General features: G+C 53.7%; 1 protein-coding gene across 1 annotated transcript; it reads left to right on the top strand.

Moving 5' to 3' along the window:
* The first annotated feature begins 4,917 nt into the window (after positions 1–4,917).
* On the top strand, positions 4,918–18,770 carry LOC139789846 (one cut domain family member 2-like). Its single transcript, XM_071730936.1, has 2 exons — positions 4,918–6,219; positions 18,072–18,770. Exons 1-2 carry the CDS (start codon positions 5,073–5,075, stop codon positions 18,356–18,358), a joined length of 1,434 nt encoding a protein of 477 aa, XP_071587037.1. The 5' UTR covers positions 4,918–5,072; the 3' UTR covers positions 18,359–18,770.
* The last annotated feature ends 4,527 nt before the right edge of the window (positions 18,771–23,297 follow it).

Raw genomic sequence — 23,297 nt, 5'->3', positions numbered from 1 at the left:
CAGAGTGTGCAATCCTGTTGGCAGCTTGGCTCAGGGTGTAGTGACATGAGGTAACCAGGTGCCAATAATTGCCAGGTAGTGGGCTTGACCTGGTGTGAAGCCCACCTGTGCCTCATTAGGGCAGACCCCTACTGAGCATGAGCAGGATTAGGGGGCCAATAAAAGGCTCACACCTGGCATAGCCACTGGGTAGTTGGTCACCTTTGGAGCAGTAGCACTGATCCAGGCTGGTCAGAGCACCACTCGTGAGATTCTACTGGGACACCTGGTTGGACCTTGGAGCGCTGCATCCATAGAAGAGGTTCATCTTGCTACATCTGGTGGAGAATGTGGGCAGAGACCTCGACCTAGCCCGTGCTCAGAAGAATCAGAAGGAAGGGAGCCAGTCCGGCGCAAACCGGCGTTAGCAGAAAACCCAAGGAGTCGGGTAAGAAGATCCACTACCTGGCAATTATTGGCACCTGGTTACCTCATGTCACTACATCAGGGTGTTTGTTCCTCACCATGAGTTCCATTCTCCTGCAGTCTGTTGGGAAATGGTGATGCTGTCAGGGAGGGACCTGGCAGGGCTTGTCCCTCAGGGGTGCAGGATCCCGAGCAGAGGACAGGGAGACAACCCCAGAAGGGACCCACCCCACTGCTGGGACGTGGCTCTGCAACCTCCTGCCCCTCAGATGGGGACAGTGGCACCTGCCTCACTCCCACGGCAAGGACAAACATCATCAGTGATGCTCATGACAGGGAGCATGTGGGGAGCAGAGGCAGAGTGTGCTGGTTCATCCCTCTCACCCTGAGCATCACCCACTGAAATGTTCTGAGGTGAGGGACTCTCTGCTCTACACATACCCACCCAGCTGCACCAGGACAGGGAGCACCCAGTTAGCACCAAAATATGGGGTGTGGGGCTTAAAAATGTATTGCTGGTGGTGGGAGTACATGGGACTGACAAAGGCTTTTGGGGAGCTGAGTCCCATTTGTTCTGTGCCAGCCAGGCAAAGCTCTCCAGAGCATGGGAACAAGTCAGGAGCTCCTGAGGGGCTGGGATGGCAGAAACAGAGCTTTGGTGTGCAGGAGGGGAGCTCAGCCCTCTCTGTGAAGGTTTCACCCCAAAGTTGTGCCCTGGGGAGCTGCTGCTCCTGCCTGGGGGGACACCTGGGACAGGGACTCTGGGGCTGGCAGCTGGTCAGGGAATCCCTAGCAAGAATCAGCCTCCAGGTACTGCCCAGATGGGGATTTACTGCCCCAAAACCCAGTTTCAGGCATGCTGATAAAAGTGCTGGAGGAAGCTGCAGAGTTGGTTGAACCTCTGGGGAACAACTGCAGAGAGGCATTAAAATTCAAATACCCAGGGGTCCTACAGCCAAAACAAGAAGGATGCCAAGCAAGAAAACCTGGGGCAAGCATGACCAGGCCAGGTGATCCCCTGGGTCCATCCCATCCCATCCCATCCCATCCCATCCCTGGGCATGACACCTCTGCCTGGTCCAGAGGAAGCAAGGGCACAGGGCAGCAGCTCAGGGAGCCCTGGCTGCAGGCAGGAGGAGAAAGAGGAAAGCTAACAAAGAAACCTCCCTCCTCCCTTCCCCAGGAGCCAGGGAAAGCCTCTGGCAAGGGCAGCCATGCAGGCAGGGAACGCTGCTCCCCGCTGGGCAGCCAAAGCTCGATGGGCTGGAAGCATCAGCCCTGGCTCTGCAGCTCTGTTCCTGCCAGCTGCACCCCCACGGCTTGGCTTGGCAGGGCCTGGGTGCTGAAGGACACCCCAGCACCCTCTGTCACGCTCTGTTTGCCCCATGGGATGCCCTGGGCACCCTGCAGGACCCCCACCAGCTCCCAGGAGGGAGGCAGAGGGTGAGAACCACAAGGGACCCCCTGTGCTGCAGCTGCGTGGGGTGCTGGTGTTTGTACCTTTGAGGGCTGATTGCTGGGAAGATTTTTACATCAGTTTGGTGAGAGGCTGGGATGAGACACTGCCACGTGTATTATTATATTATATACAATATATTATATGTTGTAGAATTAGACACGTGTAATGCACCTTCATCAAAGAACACAGTAAGCAGGCAGAGGTTTAAAAAGAAAAGGTCAGAGTCAGGTCTTATCTCCTGAATTTTGAAAATATCATTTTGTCATGGGGAAAAAAAAAAAAAGAAAAAAGAAAAAAAAAAAAAAAAGAAATAATCAATTTCTCATCTTTCCTCTGATAACTCGGCCCCTGAAGGGCAGCCGGGATAAGCCCCATCACTGCTGGGCAGAATGGGAGCCTTGATTTTTACTTTTATTTTTTTTTACTTTTAGGAGGGAAAACTCCACAGCACTTCAAGGAAATAAATTCACCTCGTGGCAGTCAAAACACCCCCAGCAATTAACAACTGCAGCAACAGCAGCCAGTTCCCACACTGAGCAGATGCCCAGGGCAGTGCAAAACACTTCACAAAATGGCTCAGGTTTGTTATCCTCATCTTAGAGCTGGGGGAGACTCCAGCCACAGTCCCAAGTATTCACCTGTAATTGGAGTAAACTACCAAATTCCCCTCAAATCTCAGGGTTCCTGCTGGGTGATGGAAGTTCCAAGTGTTATGGCCACTGGTGCAGTCCCCATGAAAGCAAAGAGCCCCACAGCTAACAAAAAGGGGGACTGGGTTCCTACTGGGAGTGCCAAGATCAGCTGGCTTTGGGAAAGAAAAGGGGATCCATACACAGTCCAGTAAAGCAGGGCAGTTTGGGTTCTGTATGACACAAAGTTGCTTCTCATTTAGATTCTGTGATGCAGGTAAAAGATGTTTTCAAATGTGTGAAGCTCAAATTCAGAGCATGATCAACCTGAATTTTTAGGTAATGGTTCCCACTCTGTAAGAGAGTCCTGGTATTTCCCAGGAATGGCAGGAGGGGATGGAGCTGAGGACCTAAAAATGCATGTCCTGCCCCAGGCTTGTGTGATAGGGTTTGAGCAGGGCTTGGAATGCCCAGTCTGTAGAGGCATCATCTTCCAACCTCAGTTCTTCTGGGAAAGGGAAATGGAAAGGAGGAAAAGTAATAGGAGGAAAAGGGGGTAAAAGGAGGAGAAGGAGGATAAAGGAGGAAAAGGACTCCAGCACATCCAGAGCCTCTGGCTCCCTTCAGGTTCTGCCCACCCACTGCCCTCCCTGCCCGCCCTTCCTGACACTTCCATCTCTGGAGGGCTGCACTTGCCTTCCTTTTCCCCAAATCAACTGCAACTTTTGCCTTCCTTTAGGAAGGACAAAAAGATTTCACGCATAACTTGCCCTGAACAAAGGCACCTCACGCCAGGGCTTTCTTTTCTTCCTCCCATCCTTTCTTCTGCTCCACCACAGGCTGACAATGGCTGGGGTAGCTGGAGCGGGGGGAGTTTCATTTTATACCCACTTGGTGAGTGCTGAAAAGCAGCTTGGAAAATACTGAGAGCTCCAGAGGTGCACAGGGATGGCAGTGTGGAGAGAAACAGTTGGGATCTATAGTGGAAATCCATAGGGAAAGTGGATGCAACCTGTCTGTGAAGAGACTCTGGGTGCCTTGGAGAGAGGCCTGGTAACACGTAGAGTCTCACCTCAGAAGAATATAAAATACAGCCATTTTTGGACTGGATTCTGTCATTTTCACTCACCAGTTGTGTTTCTTGACCATCCCCACCACATTTCTGCCTGTCCCAAAGCAGAGGGATGCCCAGCACCACCCCTACCTGTACCTGTGCCTGCCCACCCTGCCCACAGCTCCCCACAGCCCCCCACCCACACCTCTCCCCCTTGGCCCTTTTCAAGATTCTGCTCCCCAGTGCCCAGCTCAGGTTGAACTTTCTCTGATCCTATCAAAAAGGTGACATTTCCCCACATTTCCCCACATTTCATTACAGGAAAGACACGGTGGGGGTGGGACCTTCACAAACGCAGAGATGGTTATCGGGGCCGAGATAAGGATGACAGAAACGCAAGGACACGCTGCTCCGAGCTGCGTTACTGATCGAAGGGAGAAGGGGGGAGCAGCCGCACGGCCTGGCACGGCATGGCACAGAACAACAGGCACGGTGTGGCTCCGTCGGCACGGCAGACACCAGCACAGCCTGGGATGGTGCGGCAGAGTCCAGCACGGCCCAGCCTGGCATGGCATGGCAGCGCCTGAAATGTCCTGGCACAGCCTGGCACGGCCTGACACATCCCAACACAGGCTGGGGTGGCACGGCACGGCTTGAAACGCTGTGACACAGCCTGGGGTGGCACAGCACAGCCTAAAATGTCTTCACACGGGGGCCGTTCAACGGGATGGCCAAAACAGATGGGTCCCACCTCACCAGCCCTGCGCCAGGGGCTCCTGTCCCTCCTGCCCCTCTTCTCGCCTACCTGCCCGTCCCCATGGATGCCCACCCGCTTGCCCGTGGCCTGCCAGCCCGGTCCCGTCTCTCACCACCTCCCACCGTGCCGGGACGCCCCCGGGCCCCTGCTCGTCCCCGGGCAGCCGAGCGGGACAAATGCGTCAGGGCTGCGGGGTCCCCATCACCGCCACCGCACAAAGGGGACAGCGGGACGGTGGTACCGGAGGGATTGCCGCCGTTTGGGGCAGCGGGGGCTGCGGGAAAGGGCCTGAGACACTTGAGCAGAGCTACGGAACCCTGAGTTGAAGGGGGGGCGGCGAGAAGGGGAGTGAGGCGAGCCGAGAGGACGCGGGGAGCCCGGGGAGATGCGGAGCCGGGCGGAGCGGCGGTGGCAGCCGGGAGCCGGGTGCCGGGTCCAGCCCCGCACCGAGCCGCCCCAAGCGCGGCTACAAAGGGCCGCGGCGGCTTTAAGGGCCGGTCCCGCCGCCCCGCCCCGCCGCCATTGGCGGCCGCCGCCGCCCGTCACGGCGCAGGCCCGGCCCCGCGGGCGCGGCCCCGGACAGCTCCGGCCGCCCGCAGACGGCGGCGGCGGCGGCGAGGCGCGGACATGGCGCGGGGCCGGCGGGGGCCCGGCTGAGCGGCCGCTGCCCGCGGGGCGGAGCGGAGCGGGGCGGGCGGCCCGGGGCCCGGGGCCGGGGAGCGCTGCTGCTGCCGCCGCCGCCTCCACCGCCGCCGCCCCCATGAGTGAATGAGGAGCGGCCGCAGCGCCCGTCGATGCCTCGCCGGGGAGCCGGGTGCCTGCGCCATGAACCCCGAGATGGCGATGGAGCCGCTGGGCAGCCTGCACGGGGCGGCGGGCCATGAGCCGGAGCTGATGGGCAGCCCCAGCCCCCACCACGGCGGCCGCAGCGCCGGGCCGCTCCGGGTGCCCCCCCCGCCGCCGCCGCCGCCGCCGCCGCACCAGGAGCTGCCGCCCCCCGCCGCCGCCCGGCCGGCCATGGTGTCCAGCATGGCCTCGCTGCTGGACGGCGCCGCCGAGTACCGGCCCGAGCTCTCCATCCCGCTGCACCACGCCATGAGCATGCCCTGCGAGTCCTCGCCGCCCGGCATGGGCATGAGCAGCACCTACACCACCCTGACGCCACTCCAGCCCCTGCCGCCCATCTCCACCGTCTCCGACAAGTTCCACCACCCGCACGCCCACCCGCACGCCCACCACCACCACCACCACCAGCGCCTCTCGGGCAACGTCAGCGGCAGCTTCGCCCTCATGCGGGACGAGCGCGGGCTGCCGGCCGTCAACAACCTCTACGGGCCCTACAAGGAGATGCCCGGCATGGGGCAGAGCCTCTCGCCGCTGGGCAACGGGCTGGGCCCCCTCCACAACGCCCAGCAGGGCCTTCACGGCTACGGGCCGCCCGGCCACGAGAAGATGCTCAGCCCCAACTTCGACGCCCACGCGGCCATGCTGGCGCGAGGGGACCAGCACCTCTCCCGTGGGCTGGGGACCCCCCCTGCCATGATGCCCCACCTGAACGGCATGCACCCCCCCGCCCACCCCGGCCACCCGCCGCCCCACGGCCCCGCGCTGCCCGCCGGCCGGGAGCGGCCGCCCTCCTCCTCCTCCGGCTCGCAGGTGAGCAGCTCGGGGCAGCTGGAGGAGATCAACACCAAAGAAGTGGCACAAAGGATCACGGCGGAGCTGAAGCGCTACAGCATCCCGCAGGCCATCTTCGCCCAGCGGGTGCTGTGCCGCTCTCAGGGGACCCTCTCGGACTTGCTGCGGAACCCTAAGCCTTGGAGTAAACTCAAGTCCGGCCGGGAGACCTTCCGGAGGATGTGGAAGTGGCTGCAGGAGCCGGAGTTCCAGAGGATGTCGGCCCTGCGGCTGGCAGGTAGGTGCGGGCCGGCGCTGCCCCCCGCGGAAGCCCCCGGGAACCGGGAGCCCGGCGCGACCCTGCGGGACCACCGGTGCGGAACGGCCGCCTCCCCTTTCCGCGGGGGCCGGGGGCTCGGGGTCCGCCTCTGCCCCGCATCCCCCCAGCCCTATGGGCAGCCCCGGTGTCGGCAGGGCTGCCGGAGGGGCGACCCGGACCACCCCGCGGCGGCTGCCGGGGGCACGGTGGCTGAGGCCGGGGCAGCTCTCCCCGGCCGGGTGCTGAAGGGCGCCCCGTTCATCACGCATCCCTCACGCCGCTGCCGGGCGGGGGAACCGCGTCCCCGGGGCAGGCGGGGCCGGGCGGAGCGGCCCAGGGGGTCCCGGGGGGGGGGTCCCGGGGGCGGGGGGGCCGCAGCCCCGCGTAGCCCCGCGCCCCGGCCGCATTGTCCCGCGGAGCGCGCGATGTCGCCCCCTGGCGGACACTGAGGGGATGCGCAGCCCCCATTGTTCTGCGGGTGCGGGGGGGGCGGCCGGCAGGGACCCCCGCACGGCACCGGGGGTCCGGGGGAGGCGGACCCGGTAGGATCTCCGCCCGTGCGCGGGGTACGCGGCTGTGCCGGCGGGAGCAGCTTCCATCCCTCCCCCTTCATCCCCCCAGCCCCGCGTGACTGTTCCGGTAACGGGGGGCAGCCTGCGGCCCCCCAGCCGCGGGGAATGCTCCCCCGGGCGGTGGGTGGGGGGTGACACAGGCGGACAGGGACTGTGACACGGAGGGACCCCGCGGACAGGCCGTGCTGTGACAGCCATCTGCCCGCCCGGAGCTGTTTGTCACTCCAGGTCCCCCCGTTCGGCTCCTTCGGTTGATTCCAACCTGGAGGGGTTCGTCAGGATTAATCTGCGGTGTTGATCAGTCGGGGCAAGTACCAGGGGGCTGTCCCCGGGGCCGTCCCGCGGCACACACGGAGGGGTGCCAGAGGGGAGAGGGGGCTCTGCCGGCGCTGTCCCCTCCCGCTGTCCCTTCCCCGTGGTGTTACCCCGCGGTAACGGGGACAGAGCTCCGCGGGTGGGGAAGGGGGCTTGGGCCCCCCCGGTGGGCGCTCGCCCCTCCTTTGTCTCCGGTGGAGACAGGAGGAACAATGCGGTTTGGGGAGAGGGATCAGAGTCCCGGGTCCCCCCACCCCCTGCCTGTCTCGGGGGGTGCTGCCCGTGTCCCCACACCCCGGTATGTCGCCGCGGGATTCCCTCTGCCATGACAAGAGTGCGGTGGGGGTGAGGGGGGCGGGCCGCTCCGCTGTCCTGCGGGCCGTGGGGTGCTGTCCCCCGAGGCAGGCAGGGGGGCTCGGAGGGTCCCTGCATGCGGCAGAGGAGGGGATGAGGAGCCATGAATTATTGATGGCCAACATCCCTGCCCGCCCCCCCTCTTCAGCCCCTGCGGGTTAAAAGCCGCTGGGCTGGGGGCTCCCAAAGCCCCTCGGAGGGTGCAGGACCTTTCCCACGGGGAGGGGGTGGGACCACGGTGGGCACAGAGGGCTCCGGGCAGGGATGCTGAGCTCCCTGGGTCCTCCCGAGCATCCAGCCCAGTGTTGGCAGCCTAAGAAAGCTTTGTCTGCAAGAGGAGCATCAGAGGAACAGAAAGAGTTTGGGGTTGTTGGGTTGTTGTTTGCCAGAGCAGGAGGTGATGTCGCCTTCTCAAACAAACGTGTATCTAGAAGGAAATCGATGCAGATAATGTTTAGAAGATTAAAAGAGCATTAATGCTGGCAACAGGAGCATAAACGCGTGGACCCAGTTTTCATTGATCTGGAACCTGAGCCGGCTCATTTCCAGTAATGCTGCTGGTGCTTTTCCTTCCCAGCACCAGTCCCGGGTGGAGGGTTCCCCACAGAACTGCACGTATAGGGAGGGAAAAAAAAAAAATCCAAAACAGCATTATTTTCTGCTCTACACGTGGAGGTATGTGTATATCATTCTGGAGCACCACTTTCCCAGTTCCCCCAGAATGCCTTTGCATTCAGGAGTAACGTTTGGAGAGATTTCAGTGGCCCAGTGGGCACGGGTTCCCCGTGGAGTGGGAAAGACCGCTGCAAATTACTGTTCCCTTCAGAAAAATCGGTATTTTAATCTATTTTTATTTACTTATTTATGTATTTATTACCACATGTGAATATGCAGCCTCATTGCCTCGGTGCTTCCTTCCTTCCCTTTACTCACCTGCTTAAGTCTCTCTGAGCAGGGGAAATAAGCTGGAAGTATTTTAGGATTCTAGAAAACCAGCCGGTTTGCCCTGTGCTCCTCTAGGTTTTCCCAAGCAGGATGAAAATCTGTTTTTTTTTTAAAGGAAATGTTCCCCTCTCCCTGTGGGAGCCATAGCAGTGTGATGATTATTTCTTCTTATAGAAGATGTATGGAACTTTTATATTCTATTCTATTCTATTCTATTCTATTCTATTCTATTCTATTCTATTCTATCCTAATTTCTGTGCTTATTATCTCTTTTTTAGGAGTCTTTAAAAGGCTCCTGAGCAGGGCGATGGTGCTTGGCCGTGTCGGTGCTGCAGCAGAGGCAGTGCTGCTCTGCCGGGAGCTCCGGGTGTGAGCGGGCAGTTCCCGGTGTGAGCAGGCAGTTCCCGATGTGAGCAGGCAGTTCCCGGTGTGAGCGGGCAGTTCGGTGCGTGCTTTGGCGACCCGAGAGTAAAACATGGCTTTGGTGTGACCGTGCAGACGGGGGGAGTGGCGAGTGCCTTCCCGGAGACACCGGGCTCCCCTCGGGGCGGCTGGAACGGGGACGGAGCTTCAGGGGAGCTGCCTGGGCTTCGGGCAAACGCTTCTCCCGCAAAGCAAAACGAAACTCAAGGAACCCCGCCGCTCCTCCAGGCTGCCTCGGCCACCCCTTGGGCCCCCTCCGCCCCTCCTCCCGGGACCGGGGCTGCTCCTCGGGGCGAGGGCTCCGGGCAGGACCGAATCCGCTCTCCTCCTCTCACCTGCGGGCTCCTCTGGGTGCAGGGAAATCCCTACCTGTCTGTGATGAACAGTGTGACCGGTCTGTCGGTGAGTCGGTGTGTTTCCTCGGCGGGGGCGGAGTTCAGAGGGCTCAGCCGCGGATGGGGGTGTTAACCGAGCACGGGGCCACCTCCCGGGTTGTTCGCCAAGCGGGGAACCTCGGGGCCGAATCAGTACCCGCTGTGCTGGGGGGACAGTACAGTCACCCCACCGAAACCCCCGGGGGCCGCAGCTCTCCCCGGGGCTCGTGGGCTCTGCACTGTTCCTCCGGGCCCATCAGCAAAACGCTCGCACTCTTGTTTACATTTCCCGGGTGCTGAATCACCTTATTGATGATTAAACATTTCTGTACCAAAACACCATCAATGATTCATTTGTGCAAAGCGGGCGCAGTGACCTCTCTGTCGCTGCGTCCCCTTCATCACAATGAACTCCGACGGGGATGCGGGTTTTGGGTTTTTTTTGCCTGCCCTCCGCCGAAGAGCAGCAGCGGCTGGCGAGGGTCTCCTGGGGGGGGGCTCCGTCCCTCCCTGGGGGTCCCTGCCTCGTTCAGGGCACCCGGGCAATGCGGTGGTACCAACCCCCGTGCTCGGAGGACTTGGTGACTCGGCTTTGGGTCGCGGTGCTGGAGGGGTCCCGGTCCCCCCTGGGCAGTGCGGGGAGGGTGCGGGAGGAACCGATCAGCACCACGGACAGTGCGGGGGGGGGGGGAGCGGCGGCACCGTCAGCACCAGAGACAGCGAGGGAGGGGACAGAGGGAGGGGCGGGGGGACAGGGACCCGGGACAGCCCCTCTGCGCCATCCGGGGGCGGGCTGTGCACAGCCCCCCGTCCCCTGACTCCGGTTTCTCTGGTTGTTGTCTCTGTGGCTGAAAATTGAGGCTCGGTGGCATCTGAATCCGTGCCTTTTCTCTAGATGAGGAGCTGTTTCTTAGCGCTGAGCTAGTTGTACAGGTGCATGAAGAGTCTGTGGAAGTGGCTTGAAATACCAGGATATAGATAGAGATTCCGATATAGATTAGTGGTTGTGTTTGAACAATCCCTGCAGTAAATTGTGGTGCTGGGGGATAAACTTTATTTCCCGAGTACCAACTTTCTGAAATAATATCCTGCCCCTATCTTTTTGTTCCACACTATTTCTGAAGACATTTCAGCCTTGCAGGAATTTGAATGCAAATCTTTTTTAGGCCATCAGATTTTTATCAATCTCTTTGCTGGCTGATAAATATCAGTCTGATTACACTTGTCATGAAATGCATTTCTATCTTTTTTTCCCCCCTGATGTTTTTAAGAAACAATTGATTCATCAATACGTGTTACCCGTACTGAGTTTTTCCAAACAGTTCCTCACTATTTCCTTAGCAGTTTTTCCCCCCACATCTCCTTTTTTCCTTGGTATCTCTCACCCATCACCATTTGATCTGAAATACCCCCGAGTCAAATTCTCCTCTGCATCTGAAAACTGCCAGAATGTATTTGTGGTGAGGAACACATGAAGGAAAGAACATTTTTGCCATAAGGATTATTTTCCAGGAACTGATGCTGTTTGTTCCCTCTCTCTTTATAGGGGCATCTTGTCTCAAACTTTGTGCTTCTTTTTTTTCTGCACCGTGGCCCCAGTTGCTCATCCTTAGCACTCCTGCTTTGTATGATTCACAAAACCTTGTTCCAGGTGTTCCTGCCGTCCACCAATTGCTGGTGGCTTTTTCATCCCTTCCAATTAGCCATTTCTCTGACGAGCTTCTTGCCAGTAACCTCACACATCTCCTCTGAGCCTCCACACACTCCTCTCATCAGAGAGGAGCTTCCCCGTGGCTGCTTCAGAGTAGGAACGGAGCTCTGCAGGGGATGCTGAGTGAGGCTGGCAGGGCTGGAAAGGACCAGACACATCCCTTGTCCTGACAGACTGCCCCAGCCCTCAAGCATCTCCAGTGATGGGGAGTTCTCAGGCTACTTAGGCAATCTCTTCCAGGGCTTACAGGTACAAAAAAACCCTTAATGACTAGCTGTAATCTCCCTTTTTGTCTTTTAAATCCTTTGCTTCTCATCTTATCCCCACTAGACATGGGAAAAAAAATTACTCCCTTTCTTCTGATAGTAATCTGTTTGTATTTGAGACTCCTGTCTTGTCTTCTGTCTTCTCTAGAAAAAGCCCCATCATACTTTGGAGATGAATATGCAGAGAAAGCATTATGTCCAATGGGACAGATAATACATCTCTTCTTCCAAGGTAAAAGATTTTGTATCCAGCTCTATCAATCTTGCAGGCTTTTGCATAAAAGGCTGTCCGATTTACAGAAGATTTTTGTACACAGAAATCATACAAAACAGACCAAACTCAAATGGGTTCAGTAATAAAAATCAACCAGGCAACTTGCTGATGGCAGAGAGAAATGCAATCTAAAAAGGAATTGGAGTGTTTTGGGGCTTTTGAGCTATAAAACCAAACTAGTCCATTGTGAAGAAAAAAAAAAAAAAAAAAAAAAAGGGTGGGAGGGGGAGAGTGAGACCTCTGGTAAATGCTGCACAAAGGAATTATTAGCCAAGCCAGAGAGGCTGGCAGTTTCCCAAAACGCAAATTGTCTCTGAGACCAAAATATCTCTAAGTAAGCAGGGAACATATTTATGAGCAGTGGTGATTTTCCAGCAGATCTCATCTTGTCATAATGGGCATTTAAGAAGGGAACGGGGGCCTGTGCTGAGGCATTAAGCTTTGGCAGGCAGCTCAGCACTGGAGAAGAGAAAGGAAGGGCACGAGGAAGCCTCCCTCGTGGAGCTGCCCACACACCTTCTCCTCCTTTTCCCTTCTCCTCTGTACTGACCAGGCCCCCCCATTCCTGTCACAGGGAGGTGTCACAGGTTCCCTCAGCAGCCACTGTCACAGCATCAGCACCTTTCCTTCAGCCACTGCTGGTGAGGACCGGGAGCACCCTGTCAGCCCCCACAACAGTGTGAAGAGGCTCACCCAGACTAGGTGTAACTACTGAAACTTTTCCCCTGTCCTTCTGGCACCTCTAGCACCAAATCTCCCCTCCAGCACAGCTGGGTCCTGCCAGGGTACAGCTCTTGAGCTTTTGGAATCAAGCTGGGTCTGGAGGCAGATGGCAAGAACTGGGTAGGGTTGGGCATCCCATGGGACCCAGCTCTGGTTGTGTGAGGTGGTGGAGGGAGTGACAGCATCAGAGGATGTCCAAGTTCCTCTGCTGTGGGAAAGCTGTGGCACCCATCCCACAGCATACAGGAAGGGAAGGTATTTCCAATTCTAACCCCCTCTGAGGTTTCAGACTCCTATTCCTTTCTTGCTCACCTACCTCACCCTTGGATGCCCAGTTCTTTCTAGAGGAAGGTGCCTGAAGCCTTTCCCTTTCTCCACAGGCAGGAGGTCAGGGCTGTGTTCTGGTGCTGGAGAGGATGTGCTGGTGCATCACTTGCAGATGCTGCCACACCAGGCAGCAGCAGGTCTGCTTTCAGCTCTGTGCTCTGGTGAGAGGAATATAAATCCTTGTTACAGAGAAGTGTTGTAATTCAGCTGGAAACTATTTGGGGATTCAAAAGGGAGAATCTCCAGGACGAGAGGAGACATAAATCTCCCAAGTGTTAGCAGCTAAGGACTGGCAGAGTGTGGTGTGAAGGCTCCAGGGCTGTGCTGGGGGTGGATGGATTACTGGGCAGGCTGGCTGCTGCTGGAACTGGAGGTACTGGGGAGGAGAGGGGAGGCTGCTCATCCTGATCTGATGGCATTTAAGTGCTGTCAAAGCAGGAGTCTGGGAGGAGGAGGGACAAGGCTGCCCCACACCAAGGCTGTGGCACAGGCTGGTGGGATGCCAGCAGGGACAGAGCTGGGACATCCCCAGCAGGGACATCCCCAGCCAGGAGGAGGAACTGGGGGGCTGCCTTGCAGGAGCTGCCTGGGTGCAGGGTGACAAGGAGGACATAGAACCTGCTCTGCCTGCTCACCCAGCTCTGCTCACTCTCGCCCTGGAGTGCAATAAATTGGCCCTATCCCATCTATTATTTATTATTTGGTATTAATGATGGGAGTATATTACCACAGTACTTAGAGGCCGTGTTGCAGCACTGCACGGGGGAAGCAGTCCCTGCCCTGCAGAATTTACAGCCCAATTTCAGCCGCCCGGCAGATTTACAGGAGAATTGACACAAATAGCCTGAGACCTGCTACATGCCAGAAAGAAATATAAAAGAACCAACTGCCCAGACCCATTCATCTGGCCTTCTCAAGCAGCTGAAGGATGGAGGTGGGGCTGAGGATGAGGAGAACACGTTGCTGGCAGGAGACGGCGAGGCTCAGGCACGGGGGGAGCCCCTGCACCTCCAAACAGGAATCACAGGGCAGGGACAAACTTGCTGGTGCAGGGGGTGGGCTTGGCAAGCAAAGAGACCTTCCCCAATCCCCAATCCCAGCAGATCTTCTCTGGAGGAAGGGATTGTCACCATGCTGCTCTCTTGGTTGGTGGGCATGGAGCCTTGCCCTAGGTCGATGCTGTCAGAGGGCAGCCACGGGGGTTACAAAAATCAGGAAGGTTTCGTGTCTGTGCAGCAGCAGGAGGTGAGGAGGGGAGGGTGCCCTGGTGCACCCCCCGACAATGTGATTATTTGCATCTTAATTCAAATTGTTTCTTGTTACCTAATGATTTTGTACACAGTGGAGTACTTAACCTAATTTGTATTGATCTGAATTGCTTTCGTTTGTGCATACTTAATTCAGAGGGGTAATCAAATTGATTTTAGAGGCCTAGTTTTTAAGAGATTGTGGTAATGCAGATGTACAGGAGGTTGCTTTAAGTGAATCGTAGCGAAAGAGAAACATTTAAAAACCTTTGGAAAACCTTTTGATGGTCATTTCATTGTGTCCAGTATTACTAGCATAATTAAATTCCCTCCACATTCAGTTCCCTCCAAAATCAAATTGAGGAAGGTTTTTTAGGTCCATCAGGCAGATAACTGGGTTTGGTTGACTTTGTCCTACACCCGTATGAAACCACACACGGGAGATCAATATTCAGGGCTTATCCTCACCAGCAGTGGAGAGAAATGACTTGCTGCTGGATTCATGGAATGTTGCTCTGTGCTGGGTTCCTTCCTAGCAGCTGCTGTCTCTTCTCTAGTTCCAGAATCATTTTTCCATGAGAGTAAAACCACCATCAAAGCCATGGTTCTCCCAGGGTGTTGGTTAACCTGTTAACCTGCAGGGAGACTTGTTTGGAGGAGGTGAGGACAAAGGGAGGGCTGGGTGCTCTCCTGGCAGCTGTGGGAGTCTGACAGGATAATGGTTTGGGTTGGGAAGGACCTTACAGAACCCAGTGCCTGGTGCTGGGGCTGCCCTGTGTTCATCTTGCACCACAGAGTGGGTTTCCCAGCCCGTCTCAATGTTTTAAAGGCAACACTCACCAGCTCCAGTGCTTCTCAGTAGTTCTCAGGCTTTGTAGCTATTTGTATGCATGGGCTGGAGAGGTCCTGCTTTTCTGAGGAAGAAAATGCAAAATAAGAGCTATTGTTGCAGAAAATAGGACAAACAAACTATCAGTAGAAATATTCAATTTCATTGTATTCAATGACAAAAAAAAATTGAGCCTAAATTAGAAGCGTGTGATGTTCACAAAACTCAGATGGGTTTGCAGAAATCAAATCCCTAAAATCACCACTTTCTTGCAAGTCCTTTCAGGCAGATGGGGTTGGAGGTGCTGGACCCATCACGATGCCAGACACATCAGTCACTGTGGGGCCAGCTGGTTCTTCTTTCTGTACTGAAAACTGTACTGAACCCTGTTCTGTGCAGGCAGCTCAGAGCAAAGTGTCTTTGAGGAGCAGAGGTGTGTCCCAGGATGGGATGGGGTCCGTGGCAGGCACACGTGGGGGCTGTGTCCTTACCCACTCTCACAGCGAGGGGACACATCCAGCTCCATCCCACACTGGTGCCCTGCCTGCTTTTGCCTGGCCAAGCTTTGGTGACACCAGTGGCAGCCTTAGTGTCCAGAGAGCTGCCTTAGGGCTGCAGGGGGGTTGGGGAGAGGCAGAGGAGCCGGGAGCAGTGGGTAAATCCCTGTTTCTGGAGCTATCCAGGAGGGCTGCCTGCCCACCTGCCTCTGCTCTTGACAATCTTCAGGATCTAGCAGAACACTTCAGCACATGCTTAACCTCAGCCTCCCGAGCATGCTAATAAAAAATCAATGGAGTGTCTTGCATATTTAAAGGTGAACATCTGAATAGTTGTTATCTTTGTGGGGAGGAACCTTGTTAGTGCCCAGAGCTGCTGAGGTGCTGGGGCTCTTTCTGCCACTCTTACCTCCCCACAATTACTATGGGGGCTATTTTCCATCTTTAAAAAAAAAACAAAACTATTTCCAAGCAATACCAAATTCTGCCTTAAAGCACCATTTTTTTAATCATTCCCAGGTTGTGGCTGCTCCCTCTGGGGACACAGGGCTCCCAGTGCCCTGTGCACTGGTGCAGCCAGCAGCACTGCATCTCTTTCTGAGCTCTTTCTATAGTGTGGCTATGTAAAGCATCTTCAGTCCAGTGGGGAAGAAAAGGGAAGATTTCAATTTTTTTTCTTTTTTTTTTCTTTTTTTTTTTTTTTTTTCACAGTTAATGGCTTTCAGTTCTTGCCTGTTGCCCATTTTCTTCTGTAGAATATGTTCAGTGTTAGCTGCAGCTAATAAATCAAATTGTTCTTAGAATCAAGATGGCCACTTCCCTTCCTTCTACTATTAAAACGTTTCTCTTTCTGTAGGCAGGTTTCCTGGCTAATAACTTTATTTTATTAGAGTGCTTACTCCATTTTTCTCTTCAGATAAATGCTTGTCAAGAAAAACATTTGCCTGTATGGTGCCTTTTCAACAGCAAACTTAACAGTTCAAGGAAAGTATTTACTGAATGCATTGAAAAGCACATACCTTTGCATTATTTATTATAAGATACCAATAACTGTAAAACGCAGAGTATCTCTGGACATAAATTAGTGATGTTAGGAAACACTAGACCCTTCCCAGTGTCCCGGAACCTATTAGGAACTGCTGCAAAGATGCAGCCGCTCCTCACATCCCCGGGGATGGGAGGACCACACAAAAGGCAAAGTGTCAGATGCACAGATCCAGCCAAAAAATCTGCTTTTTCATCTCAAGCAGGCAGTAAAGCGCTGCCTATGGAGTGTCTTAGAGGTGCAGGCAGGGAGCCTGAATTTTTCCTGCTTGAAGCAGGATTAATCACTTCCAGAGACCAGAATCAGGCCATGGGGCCGCACTTGCAGCTCACCCTGATGCTCCCCTGCCCCAGGCAGGAGTGTCCCCACTGCCACCCCACTCCCCCAGTGTCCAGCAGGAGCCCTGGGCTGGTGCCACCACTCCAGGAGGGTCATGCTGGGGTTCTCTCCAGGATGCTCACCCATAGCCCATCAGTCCTGGTTTGGACCTGCTCTTTGGAGCATCCTCCTTCTGAATTCTGACCTTCCTCCCAGGAGCAGCTCTGCTGCAGCTGCTGGAGTGCAGCAGCTGGGAATGGATACAAGAGAGGAGTCAGGAGCAGCCCCTCCAACCAGATATTGCAGTTGCCTGCAGAACTCCTGGAGATGCTGCCCCAGGCACAGAACTGAGCTGCTCAGCACAGTCCTTGTGGCTGGGCCAGGCTCCTGTGGTGCCCTGCTCAGGCACAGGTCCTGCCTTCAGGTTAATTACAGACATTTCCACAAAGCCTGAGCTTTACTTTTTGGGCCAGGTTCTCATTTCCCATTCTAGACCTGAGGAATTATTTAAGAGGGCTGCTTCAAAACCCCTTCCACTTATCAATTCCCTCTGCTTATTTTGTCCCAGCGCATTACCCAACCATGTCAACATATGGATTATTTTAGCTGGCTGCCTGGTGCAGACAGCCTGATTGGGCTATTTTTAAATCTGGGTACACTCCGGCAGCAGTATTGGTTTCAGCACTTGATGTTCTCTCTGTGCTAATAAATACAGCTCAGCTATTAATACGGATGGGTTTAGGATCCATTAGCAGGGCTTGGCGCAGCGGTGGGCAGGCTGCAGCTAGGGAGGGTTTTTCTGGCTGGCTTTGCCCTTGGCCTTGGGAGACACCCCGGGGAGAGGGATGATGCTGGGCCCTGTGGAGCACGTGTCTGCGTGGCTTTGAGCCCTTTTCTCCCCAGCACTGTCACTTTAGTCATGTCACTGTGTCCCTGAGGGATGTGGTTTAGTGGTGGGCTTGGAGCAAGGGCTTCCTGGGGCTGCTTCACATGGTCATGGGATGTGTGGAGAGCTGACTGCTGACCAGGGACATTGCCCCAGAGCAGGCACTGCTCCTGCCTCATCTCACCTCTTTCTCATTTTTCCATAGCTTTTCAACATTGTAGTCTGTGGTCTGACTTAGAGAGCTGTAGAATCTGGGAGGTGCTCAGTGGGCTGGTTATTTCTAGGCAAGCAGACGGTCTCAGAGCAGAAGTACTGAGTTTATCTGAACTTTGGGCAGCTTCTTCAGACAGCAGCAAACAGAAACCACAAATACCCTCCATATACTGCTCTCCATGCCCACCACATGGTGTTATCCATACACACCATACACTGCTCTCCATGCCCTCCACATGGTGATATCCATACTCACCATACACTGCTCTCCATGCCCACCACATGGTGATATCCATACACACCATACACTGCTCTCCATGACCTCCACATGGTGATATCCATACGCACCATACACTGCTCTCCATGCCCACCACATGGTGATGTCCATACACACCATACACTGCTCTCCATGCCCACCACACACTGGTGTCTATGCCAGGAGGGGCCAGCAGGTCTGCAGGCAGCCCCAGCCATGTCCTGACAGTTTCTCTCTGTCTCTGCCCCCTGCCCAGCCTGCAAACGCAAGGAGCAGGAGCCGAGCAAGGAGCGGAACACGTCCCAGAAGAAGTCCCGCTTGGTCTTCACCGACCTCCAGCGCCGAACGCTTTTCGCCATCTTCAAGGAGAACAAACGCCCTTCCAAAGAAATGCAGATCACCATCTCCCAGCAGCTGGGCCTGGAGCTCACCACCGTCAGCAACTTCTTCATGAATGCCCGTCGGCGCAGCCTGGAGAAGTGGCAGGATGACCTGAGCTCCGGGGGCTCCTCCGCGGCCCCCAGCACCTGCACCAAGGCCTGAGAGGAACCTGAGAGGGCAGCTTCACTGGTGACCTAAAGCACAATCCTCCTGGAACCCCCCCCCAGCCCGGCTCTCCCCCAGGACCCCTCCCACGGCTTCCCCTCCATCCCAGCAGGCTCAGCATTAACCCCCAATACTATGCTCAGGACAGGCGGAGCGGGGCTGGAAGGTCGGGGAGCGGTGGCTTTGAGGAGAGGGAGCCCCGAAGAGCCCCGGGCACTGGGGATGCTGTGGCCAGTGGGGGCCACCTGGCCCTGCCCAGGGCTGGCCACAACACCCTGCACCAGCTCTGCCCGCCCCACAACCCAGCACAAAGTCTGACACAGATGCTAAAGAATCCGAGAATCTCTTTTTAAAACTCAGGCACAGTTTTGTTAAGTGTTTTAGGGGAAAAAGAAAAGATCAAATGATAGCTTTTTGGTTTTTTTTTAATTTTCTAATATATATTTTTTTTAATTTAATCAGCGAGTATAGCTTGACCTCAAACTAAAAAAAAAAAAAAAATCAGTTTCCTTGAGCTCAAAGTATCAAGCACAAAGCCAGTCGCTACAGAAGAGGTACAGCCCCCAGCTCCCGTGGTGGCTGGGCAGGAGCCTCCAGCACAGCCTGCAGGGTGTCACGGGGCCCAGGGTTGTACCTCATGCAAATGCACACTCAGGAGGTCAATTTCACTGCTACAGCACGTGGAGCAAACACGTTTTTGAAAGATCTAGATTTTTTTAGGTCGTTAATCCACCCTTTTTAGTTTCTGGCCGTCGAGTTCCTCCTCGACAGCACCCTTGTTGCCGAAACACATTTAGCTCTCAGTGTATTTTTGTCATTTTTTTTTCAGTATTTTATGGTACTTTCAAGCAGGAACAAACCAGAAACAAGCCCTTCGGATGCCCCTGGTGGTGGCATCTGTCTCCACTCTGTCTCCAGACAGCCGCATACGTCTCCAATACGCCTTCTAGATCTATCGCATCCCCACCTTCCTTCCCTCCACCAGTTCCCCGAGCTGGTGGGCACACAGCACACCAAAGAGACAGGATTACTGCAAGCCAAAGATGTTTATAACTTGCCATTTCCTTTCCATCCTCGCTGGGGCGGGTGGTTGCTTGGTGATGGGGGAAGCCTCACAAACTCCAAGCCCTCTCTCCACCTCCGTTGGCCACTGTGGGGCAGAGTCCCCCCCCGAGACCACCACCCCGGGGCTGGCTGTGTGCCCGTGTCACCAGTGAATGTCCCCTCCTGGGGCACTGAGCCAAGGGTGGTCGTGGCTCTTTAGAGACACTTGAGACTTTTTTTATGTACTACTTAATCGAAACCAAAGAAATGTTTTCTGCACCTACTTCTTCTGCAACAAACTGTTCCATTTAAAAATAGAAGTAAAAAAAAAAAAAAATAAAACCAAAAAAAAAACCAAAAAAAAAAAAAAAAACCGAAAACAAGGAAGGAAGCATGTCAGGAAGCAAATGAGTAACACACTGTGTTTTGACAGACATCTTGGACATTTTAGGAAGCAGATCTCAAAGAAAGGGTTGACAAGAACGAGAACAAAGCAAAGCCAGTACGATTGCTGCTTCATTTGACAACTCAGTCCTCTTAAAGTTGAAGATTGTCTTTAATTTGTGCCTATGCAGTTTTTTCAAAAGAACAAGGAACAGAGCAACCAAAACCTCAACAGCTACAATACCAAAGATGAGGATTCTCACTGCTTTTCTTTCCGTTCATTAGCTCCTCTTGCACGACTGACTGCGTGTAGCAACACTGATCTGTGTACAGGTAATCACTTCTCTTTTGCTGAGCAACCAGAAGGGTGGCTTTATTTATGTTTGTCCTGTTTCTGCCTCACACGGGATCCATCCAAGAGCTGCCTGGACTCCAAGTGCAAGATGTTGGGATACTGTGCTGGTTCATCTCCTCTCTCCAGAGCCACCTAGGAAAACCGTGTCCCTAGGGCATGATTTGTTTTGTTGGGTAGAGTTGGTCTCCTTTTGTCTATAGCTTCAAATACCCATCCTTCTGTGTGTCACATCCCTTGAGCAATTTACACCTTCCTTTCTCTTTCCTGGGGATAAAACTTGCAATATGTATGTACCCATTCCTGTCCCTGTACCTGCTGAGCACCACCTCAGCCTGGCTCATGGAGATCAGACCCTGATCTGAACCAAAGCTGCCAGGTGGCAGCTCAGTGAGTTCATTTGGTGGTTCAGTGGTTCATTTTGGCATCTTAGATACATTATGTGGGTTGATCAAAGTCATGACACTCAGCACTAGGTCCAAATCTATCCTTAGAGCTGGAGCACCATGGTTTCACTTTGCTCCATCTCTGCATTTAAACAACAGCTTCTTTTAAACTACTTTGCAAAACTGCTGCAGTCATCTTCCAATTTTTACATATAAAACAAGAGAGGAAATCAGAAACCCTCATTTAGTCAGGGCAGGACAGGTTTCTGGCTAATAAATTCAGGATCCTGATGGCAACTAAATGCCAGCTGCCCAAAAATGGTTCAGGTCTGGGCTGATGCCTCTGGGTGTTTGGGTTCTGAGTCATCTGCGTGCAGAACAGGGCCCAGTGAGGTGGAATGGTCATGTTGAAGTTTCACTCCCCTTCCCAGCCCAGAGGTTCCACTCAAACCATCCCTCATGGGCACCTTGAGCACTCCATGGCCCTGACAGGACGTGCCACGTTTGGAAGGTCCCTGTCACCCCAGCAGCACTGGGTGGTGCTGGGTTTCTGCCACTGGTCTCCTGCTCTGGGCTCTTGGTGAGGCTCTTGGCCTGTGACCCTGGCCAGGCTTCAGTCCAGACCAACCACTGAGTTATGAAAAAATGTAACTGGAACAAAATCATTAATTTTCTCCAAACTGGGGAGCTGGTTCATGTTATGCAATATTACCACTTAAATTCTCACCTCGCTCTGGCAAGTGTTGCTCCCCAGTCTCCCAGTGGGGACGCTGGTGACACTGGGCAGGGCTGGGGCTGTCTGCTGGGCAGGCAGCTAGCTCAGTGCCCAGCTTCACTCCCTGTCTGCCAACAGGCATTTTCACCAGAACCTCTAGAAACACTGCTGCATTTTTTATCCCTGCATCTCTCCAGGCCCTGTGTCAGGTCTTCCGTGTCACTGTCACCCCTGGTGGGCTTTGGTGCAGCAGCTCTCTCAGCAGGGAAGTGTTGAGCACATCTCCCGTGGGTGCAGGTGCTTGTGTGGACAGGCATGGACAGACTCTGTGAGCTGTTCTGCCCCTCCAAAACCCCCCCAACAGCTGCCCTGCCCTTCTCTGCTGTGCATTTATGAATCCCAGAGCTGTGCCATGTACCTTGTCCCTTTTACTTACCCTGCTCCTCAAGACTGCTGTGCATCCGCAGTATCCCAGCATCTCCCCGACACCCGCTTGGAGTTACCCCCATGGGCACACCCGAGATGAATTCAACTTTCAAGAAACCTTGGATATCGCTTAATCATCCCTGAAGGAACAAAGAATGTGCTTGATGACTTTGGTTGAATAGCTTTATTCTGCATCTCTCTTACCTACAGCTGAATCCAAAGACCTGAGAAGGACTAAACCAGCGAACCACGCTCAGCCCTGCACAAGGGGACAGGGTCCTCTTCTCCTCTTCCAAAGCCAGACACAGTAACCACGTGGCATTGCAAAGAGTGTGCTAGCTTCGGACAAAAAAACAATGTTTTTCTTGCTTGTCACAATACCTAAGTATTTTTAAGACATGGGGAAACTTTATACTTGGCCTCCTTTATATTTATTAGGGAGAATTTTTATTGTTTAGATTTTTTAAAAAGGCAAAGCTTAAAATGGTTTTATTTTTTTCCAGACACTTGTGGGTTTTAACCCAGTATATTATCTATCAATAATGTAATTTATTTAATTTAGTCATAGGGAAGGTCCTGAGATCTCTGTTCAGTATAAATTCCATTGACTTTCACTTTAGCTTTAAATTCAATGGAATTTAGACTGAATGCAGACTGTGGGACTAGGCTCCAACATGAGGTATTTTAACTATTTAATTCAATCATGTATGACTGCATTTGGGATTAAGTTTCCTTATTTATTCATGTTCCTGTTGTAGTGCATCAAAGATGCGACGCTTGTGTTAGGAAATACACCTAGAAGTTACTCTCAAGTTAAGTTAAAAGTTACTCTTGCTTCATAGAGCAGCCAGGTTCTGTTACAGACAGCAGGAAAATAACCACTTCCATCCAACAGGAGCCTCGTTTGAGTTTCTTCTTTTAATTATTTTTAATTGTTTAATTTATTTAAGTTAATCTCTTCCCATGCAGGTAGGAAGTGTGATGTACCTTTATTATGGCACAGAAAGCCTTCATAATATAACTTATTTATTTAACTTATTCATCATCACCTGAGGATGCCCTTGTATAGTTTTTATTTTTTATTTAGAATTACCTTGAAAGCACTACAGCTGACTTTCTGTCAGAACAGCAGAGTGAGTTTTGAGGACAAGCAATGAATATTCAACCTAAAACTGTGCATACAGAAACAATAGGGGTTTAAAAAAAAGAAAGGAAAAAACGAAAAAAAAAAGACACTGGGATACTTTGCCTGAACTTTGTGGCTTCTTAAAACTTAAGATGGGGGGAAAAAAACATGCCAAGCAAAAAGAGGGAAACCCTTAAACTAGCTGCTTCCAAGAATGAACTTCTGTGTGTGTAAAAGAAAAAAAAAAAAAAAAAGAAAAAAAAGAAAAAAGAAAAAGAAAAAGGAAAAAAAAAAAGGAAAACAGAAAAAACAAAAACAAAACCAAACCTTTCTATTTCTAGTGAGAACCAAAGAGGCTACCTCACTGACTTTTTCCATTTGTAATTTTAATCGTGTTGATGATACCAAAGATACCAAAGATTTCTTTCTCTGTGCGGTCTGCCCTTTGCTTGTGCTCCTTCTGGTCCCAGCTGCTCCTCTCTCCCACACACGGAACCGCCCAG

The sequence above is a fragment of the Heliangelus exortis genome, chromosome Z, assembly GCF_036169615.1.
Source record: "Heliangelus exortis chromosome Z, bHelExo1.hap1, whole genome shotgun sequence".
Lineage (NCBI taxonomy): Eukaryota > Metazoa > Chordata > Aves > Apodiformes > Trochilidae > Heliangelus > Heliangelus exortis.
Note: the sequence above shows the minus strand (reverse complement) of the source record. Positions and strands in the feature narration are given on the sequence as shown.